General features: G+C 62.7%; 1 protein-coding gene across 1 annotated transcript in view; it reads left to right on the forward strand.

Annotated features, from left to right (window-relative positions):
- Positions 1-6923, forward strand: part of LOC105296949 (protein phosphatase 1 regulatory subunit 12B-like) — an 82005-nt gene that overhangs the window by 53213 nt on the left and 21869 nt on the right. Inside the window, exons 17-18 of the mRNA XM_023534778.1 lie at positions 810-1028; positions 1363-1719. Coding sequence (XP_023390546.1) covers positions 810-1028; positions 1363-1719 — 576 coding nt within the window. The remainder of the gene's footprint in view (positions 1-809; positions 1029-1362; positions 1720-6923) is intronic.

Here is a 6923-nt window from a genome sequence, read left to right on the forward strand (position 1 = left end):
CAGTGACAGTGCCAAGGTTCTCCCTTCTCCAGCGTCTGGTGCAGCTACTTGTGGCCGTCGGGAAGGGCTGCCTGTCCGAAGCCACGGGAGGGCGAGTGTTCGCACCTGTCTCTCTGCGGTGTGTGCTGGGGTCTCGAGCACAAAGCACCGGACTGTCGAGGTCACAGAAAATTATTTCTGGAAAGTTCTTTAGACATTATTCTAGCCCAGCTCCCTCACTTTACAGTTGAAAAAACCTGCGTCGAAACGGGGGCCTGGCTGAACCCAGGCTGAACAGTGGCTGCGGGGCGAGGCGTGCGGGGTGCTGGCTGTCGTCCAGTGGCAGGAGCCTCATAGTTCCGGACCCAGCATGCTCCGCAGCGTGGGCACCCCCGCCCCTTTGCCCAGTTGGACCCCGTTTACGGGCATCACTGGTAACGCAGGTCCACAGCACAGCCTGTTGCCCACGTCGGAGAGGGGCAGGCCAGGGTTCCTGAGAGCCCAGAGGGAGCTGTCGCTGCGGGGCAGACCCACCGGCTTAGGCAGCACGTGGCCAGAGTATTGGGGGCGGTAGTGGTGACAACAGAGGGCGGGGGTCACACTGGCGAGGCTCCCAGGCCACACCCAAAGCCCCTCAGCACCAAGCGGTGGGTCCCTTTTCTCAACTCTGAACTGCCCTGCGGGGACGTGGTCCTGCGGCCGCCGTCCCCCGATGCACTGTTCCCTCTTCGTTCCGGACCCCTCCCCCTCTCCCGCCCATGCCCATCTGGCCTCCTTGTGGTGGTGTTTCGGGGTGCGGGCCTCTGACGCACGCAGCACCCCCTCTGCAGGGACCCAAGCTTCAGCCTGCTGGTCCTCGCCGTGCAGCAGTGGTGACGCGGCACGGGGGCCTGGAGGGGCTGCGTGACTTAGACGCTGGCAGCTGCAAAGGCCCCGTCCTCACGGCTGGGGACGTGCCCAGAGGGCCCCGCGCTGGGGCCGCCGCCTGCTTCGCCGCGGCTTGTGCCCGGGGCCTCCGTGCCCAGGAGCCGGCCGCGGTTTTTCCTCCTGTAAGTGGCCTGCAAGTGGCAGCCCGACTTGTGAGCTGAAAGTGAGTCTCTGCCCTTGGCCGCGCTCCAGCATTCCGCGGAGCGAATCGGGTTTGGAATGTCAGCGGGAGGGAGGGGAAGACGTGCGTGGGCCCTGGCTCGGGCGGCCTCTGCGGGGGAGGCTGGGCAGACCGGCGGCCTCGGCCGCGTCCTCTCCCAGACCTCGCTCCTTGCTCCTCGCTCGTGTGTTCCTGTTTCTGCGTTGCTCAGCCGGACTTGTCACGGCCGCTGCGAAGCCGTCCAGCTCTGTGAACACGGCGTGGTTCCTGGGGGCCAGTGTCTCTTCCCCCCGTAAGGACCCCCTTCCCAGCTCGTCTGCGCAGCAGCCCCGACCACCCTCCCTGGACTCGGGCCTCGGCGGGGCACAAGCCTCAACAGAAGTGTCCTTAGGGAGAGGCGAGGACCCCCTGCAGGCACGCGGGGTGGCAGCTGGCTGCGGACCAGCCCCAAGCCCAGACTGAGCCCGCCGCTGTTGCTGCCGGGGCGCTGCGGGAGGGCGGCCAGGAGGCCCGAGCTGCAAAGGCCCAGCGGGGTCCTCCGCGGAGGCACCATGTCCTCCCTGTACACCCGGAGCAAGGAGTTCCCACGGAGCCGGAGGGCCCAGCCCGAGTCCCCGCCAGCATCTCCCTCCCCGACCGCCAAGGCGCTCCGGGTAAGCAGGGCTCCCCTGGGCACGTGCTCCCCATGTCACGGGTGGGGGCGCAGCCGGCCCTGAGCACGTGGGGGGGCATTGGGGGCGGCAGGCAGAGGCCCGTTGGCGTCTCCACCGCAGGTCACGGCGGGTGACACCTCGCAGTCGTGGGTGAGAGTGGACAGCCGCATCCGGTGGCAGCGAGGTTTCGGCGTCCTCGTCACGCTGTCTCACAGGGCCAGTGTCTGGCTATGCGGTCGCTCCCATTCCTGTGTGGCGTGGGTCAGTGTTTTGAGAGGAAAAGCCCCAGGGGACACGGGACTGCTGCCTAACCCGCAGTTCTGTGCAGGTTCTGCTGTCCGTGCGTGCGAACGCCTTTGCCCACCTGGGTGTCCGCGAGTGACATGAGCAAGTCGTGACTCGCGCAGTCTCACTCCTCAGTCCCTAGGAAACGTGCCTAAAGAGCCAGGGAGGCGGCCCTGCCGCCGGCCGCCAGCCGTGAGGAGTGCAGTGTCCCCTGCCGAGCCGCCGCGGGTGTTTTGAGCGTGGTCTGCGTGTGCACGTGTGCTTCGGGCAGAAGCGGGTGCTGCTCCAGCAGCGGGCACGCGGGGGGCAGTTCCTCCTTGGGGGGCGAGACTCGCAGTCACCGCTTCTTACCGGGGAGCTGTACGGAGGGAACACGCAAGAAACTGAGACCACTGAGCCGCTCGGCGCTGTCTTCCTCCGGTGCGAGTCCCCGTGGACCTGAACTCAGAGTGTGGCCTGTTGGTCTGGGACGCCAGCTGGGACGTGTAGTTACAGGACACCGAGGGGCGCATACGAGCTGTTTCTCTCATAGTCCCATCCGAGGGAGGACCGAGAGGGCTCCAGCATGCGCGTCCTCAGCCCTGGGCTCCGGGAGACCTTCTCTGCCACTTAGGCTGGCGCCCGTGTTTCCTGGGGAGCCCTTTCCCTTTGTTGTCCCTGCGTCCCCTCCCTCTTCCCGCAGGAGCCCCGTTGCCCCCGGTCTGCACCGTGACCGCAGTCCCTAGGCACTGACCCTCGGGGGCACCCGGCAGCCTCCCCCGCGTCTCCCGTTAGGGTCGGCACCGCCTCTCAGCTGAGCTGCCGCCCGCCGTGCCCTGCCCTGAGCTTGAGGCCACAGCAGGACAGAGCCTAGGAGCCTGGACACCAAAGTGTGGCCACGGCCCAGCCATTTCAGTGTCTGGCTATGCGTCCCCACAGCAGCCCCAGCTTGTGGTGACCAACCTCCAGGGTCGGGACAGCTCGAGACCGTGCTGGAGAGCGCGGATCTGCATGTCACTCAGGACTGAGATTGATGTCCTGAGGCTGTTTCCTCTGCACCCCAGCCTTTGGCGAGGGGGCCCCGGAACCACGAGAGCTGCTGTGCTGGCACTCTGCTCGTGTGCCTTCTGACACCCGGTTGCGACCGGCTGCTACTCACAGGCAGACGTGGGACCCGCACCCTTGCTTCGTATGCGGCATCTCTGGGGGACCGGCTAGGGACTGGTCAGTGCCCGTGCAAGCACGAGCCGCCGTGCTGACACTCGACCTCGGCCGCGCCATTCCCCTCAGGCCCCCGGAAAGTACATACTGCTGTCTAGCTTCCCATGGGGAAACCGAGGCACCCTGGAGGGCTGAAGCCCACCCAGGCTCCCTCAGCCTGGGAGCAGCAGTCAGGCCTCTGGCTCCATACCTGTGTCCCCCGTCAGCACCGGCTTTAGGCTGAGGATGTGCCAGGTTCAGACGTGGTGGGGACCCAGGAAGCAGAATTGCAGGAAAGAGGAAGACGGTGTCTGCAGACCCCGAGAGAGCTGACCGCCGTCTCAGCCGCCCACACCTGGTCCTCCAGTCGCAGTTGGCTCAGGTGGGACTGTGACCCGCAGTGCCCGAGGCTTTGTGGTGGCAGGAGCTCCGGTTTCCCCTGAAGACACAGGTGCCGGGCACGTCACCATGCTATCAGAGCGAAGGTCAAAGGCCTTGCAGCCCTCGTCCACACCCCGTGACTGGAGACGCGTGGTTTCCTGCCAGCAGCTGCAGTTAGAGAGGCGACCTCTGGGCCAGCATGCCGCCAAGGAGCACCAAGCACTGCCACCCGGAGCCACCGGGGGACGCGCGGTCTCCCTCAGCCCTGTTGGAAGGGCCGCGGTTACATGGCTCCGTGAAGGAAGAGGCCCTCCGAGGGAGCACTAGGGCAGTGGCTGCTCACGGGGGACTCTGGAGGGGGCCGGGGGGCCAGGCGGGGCTGGGGGGCCAGGCGGGGCAGGCCGGCATTGTCTGTGACTCAGAAGAAACAAGCTCACTGGCTTCCAGCCCCTGGGACACCGAAGCGGCCTCACCCACCTCCCCGTGGCACCCTGACACTACGCAGGCGAGCTCTGCGCTTGGCGGACCTGTGGCCCTTCCCCGCTTCGAAGCTCTGACCGTGCCCAGAGATTGCACAACGTCCTTCCCAGCGAAAACGCTGACCCGCCCGCCGGCCGGACCTTGTTTACTTTCTCCAGCTTGCATTGCACAAGCGACGTTTTTCATTCCCTGAGCACAAAATGGAACTGGTCGACACAGCCTGACGCCCACTCCCACACGGCCAGAGGCCGCCCCCCACTCAGCCTGATGCCCACCCCCCCACGGCCTGACGCCCACCCCCCCCAGCCAGACGCCCACCCCCCACAGGACCTGACGCCCACCCCTCCTCCACTGAGGCCGCTGGGCCTCATTGGCCTTTGGGTCTCAGCCCCCAGGCGATGCCCGCGCCAGTGCCCTGTTCTCAGCCGTGAGGAGGTTCCCAGTGACTCCGGCATCCATGCCAGGGTCACTCCGGGTCGCACTCTTGTCTCCACGTTGCAGATCTGCTGCTCTCTACCCCCTGAATTGGGGCGGTGGGGGTGACCTCCAGGTCCCTTCGGCTCTGACCGAGCTACACAAGTACATTCATGAACTCGAAGGCTTAGCCTGCGTCCTCACTTTGAAGCGACTTCACAATGTGCCGGTCACGATGAGCAGAAAAGTTGCCTTTGGATCAATTTTCCAGCATTCGAAAATAACGGTGATGACGGCTCTGAACAAAAACGTCCGGCACCTCTCCCTCTGGGGTTTTAATCGCCACGCGTGTTACTGAGTTTCCAGTTTACAAATTCTGTCAACTTAGAAACTAGTCAATTGGGACGAGTTAGCATTTTTAAGTCATCTTTAAAGCAAGAGCCAGGTAACCACCCATCAGCGTTCTCTGTTATTTGCTAACTTAACGAAGGACCACAGACAAACACCGGGGAGCGTCCTGGCCATGTGCCCAGCCGGGGATTGTACTGAACCGTCTCGAGGCGCGTAGGCCAGCAGGTGGGCACTGGGTCCCTGACGGAGACAGGTTCAGGTTGGTCAGTTGGCATTCGCGTTGCTGGGGCTGGAGCTGCCTCTGTGACCGAGTGGTGGCATCCCGTCTAATCGAGATCGCCACTCCTTCAGGGCCAGCATCGCCGCAGAAAACACAAGGACCTCGCACAAGCCCCTCCCTCCAGCCGTCAGTGCAGATAAAGGAAGCCGTGAGCCGACCGGCTCTGCAGACTGACCAGAGTGCAGCGGATCGGCAGCTGGCTGGCGAAGGGTCATTGACCTCAGACAGCCGTCCGTGTGCCCCTCGGCCCTGACCTCCAGGCGTGTCGGTGGGCGACGTCCCCTCCGCTCCTGAGGCAGCGCCAGGCTGTTCTCGTGTGCTGGTGTCAGCCTTTGCACGTCTCAGGCTGCATCTGGGCACACACCGATCTGGAGTTCACTTTTACTCCACTCCATGTGAAACTTGCCATCGTGAAATGAGAGACGTTTGTCTGGGTGAATAATGCTAATTCAGGGTGCAGTCGACTAACCAACTTTCCTCTCTAATTAAAATCACTGGGATATCGGTTTTTGGTTTTTTTTAAGTCTGCTCACGGAAAGTCGACAAAGTCCTTCCTTAGTCTCCTGTCTGGGTGACGACTTGGCTGGCAAACGCAGGAGGCAGACGGTTGTCAGGGGGGAAGTGGCATCACTTTCAGATGAGTTTGAGATGCTTTGGGACGTTCAGATAGCAGCATCCAGAGAGTAGTTAGTCTGAAGCTCAGGAGAAAAGTATGGGCTGAAAACACTGATATTTGTGATCAAGCCGGGGGCGGGGGCAGTAGCAGCCGCCAGGTGCTCCGCTTCGGCCGTGGTTTCTCACCGCTGGGGCCCACGCAGGGGACCCGAGGTCCGAGGCTGGTTGGTCTGGAGGTGCTGCGGCCCACTGTGTCAGGGCGGTCAGCTCCAGTTCCCAAAGCAGAGCGGGGTCAGTTCAGCGTCGGTTGCGTTGAGTCGGCATTCCTAGTTTTATTTTTATTTTCACTACGTAAGCAGCCGTGTGGCCAGGGATGGATTTTTAGGATCGGAAAGAGTTTCCATACCATTCAGCATTGCTTTTTGCTTCCTTTTCTCAGTCTCGGAGTGTGTGGGGAGCTGACAATTAGTCAGAAGACCGAAGGGCAGCAGCCGGACTTGGCTCTCATCCGCCTTTTACTCCGCTTCAGCCCCTTTGCGCTCCGTCCTTCCCCGTCTCTTATGCGGTGGGTAGTGGTTGCCCACAAGGGCGCGAGTCTCATCACAGCCCAAACCTGGCACCCCCGGCACCCGCTTTGTTCCACAGCGTAGGGAGACGAGCAGGTGAAGACACTGGCTTGTGTCTGGACTTGAACCTCTTCGTTGTCGCATCTTTGTGCAGATTTCCAAAGTCATTTTCAAATGATTGATCACCTGGGAGAGAGCACCACCCAGACAGCAGGTCAGAAATGTGGCAGGAGTCAGCTGGGAAACCCAACCCCCCCAGAGAATCAGACCCCGGCTCGAGTGCCGGGGAGTGCTCAGCTGACCGCGCCTGCAGCCAGCAGCGCTGGCCCAGCCCAGGGACTGGCAGGGACAAAGGGAAAAGCACCGTAGTGTCAACAGCTGGCATTTACAGGACACCTGCCACGTGCGGGCACCGTACCCAGCACCTGCGCTGTTTCTCGTGTGATGCTTTGACCCTGTAGCCACGCGTGTGGATGGGGGTAGAAGTTAAATGATTACCTAAAACCACGTCAAACCATGCTGGAGCCGGTGATGTTTAGGTCCCACGACCGACAGACGAAACAAAAGACGGGTCTTGTTTCTGTGACTTAGTGAACCGAACGGCTTCTCTTTTAAAACGCGGTGCGGTGCACTAGCACCCATGAGCGACGTCA

Source organism: Pteropus vampyrus, unplaced genomic scaffold (genome assembly GCF_000151845.1).
Source record: "Pteropus vampyrus isolate Shadow unplaced genomic scaffold, Pvam_2.0 Scaffold131, whole genome shotgun sequence".
Classification (NCBI taxonomy): domain Eukaryota; kingdom Metazoa; phylum Chordata; class Mammalia; order Chiroptera; family Pteropodidae; genus Pteropus; species Pteropus vampyrus.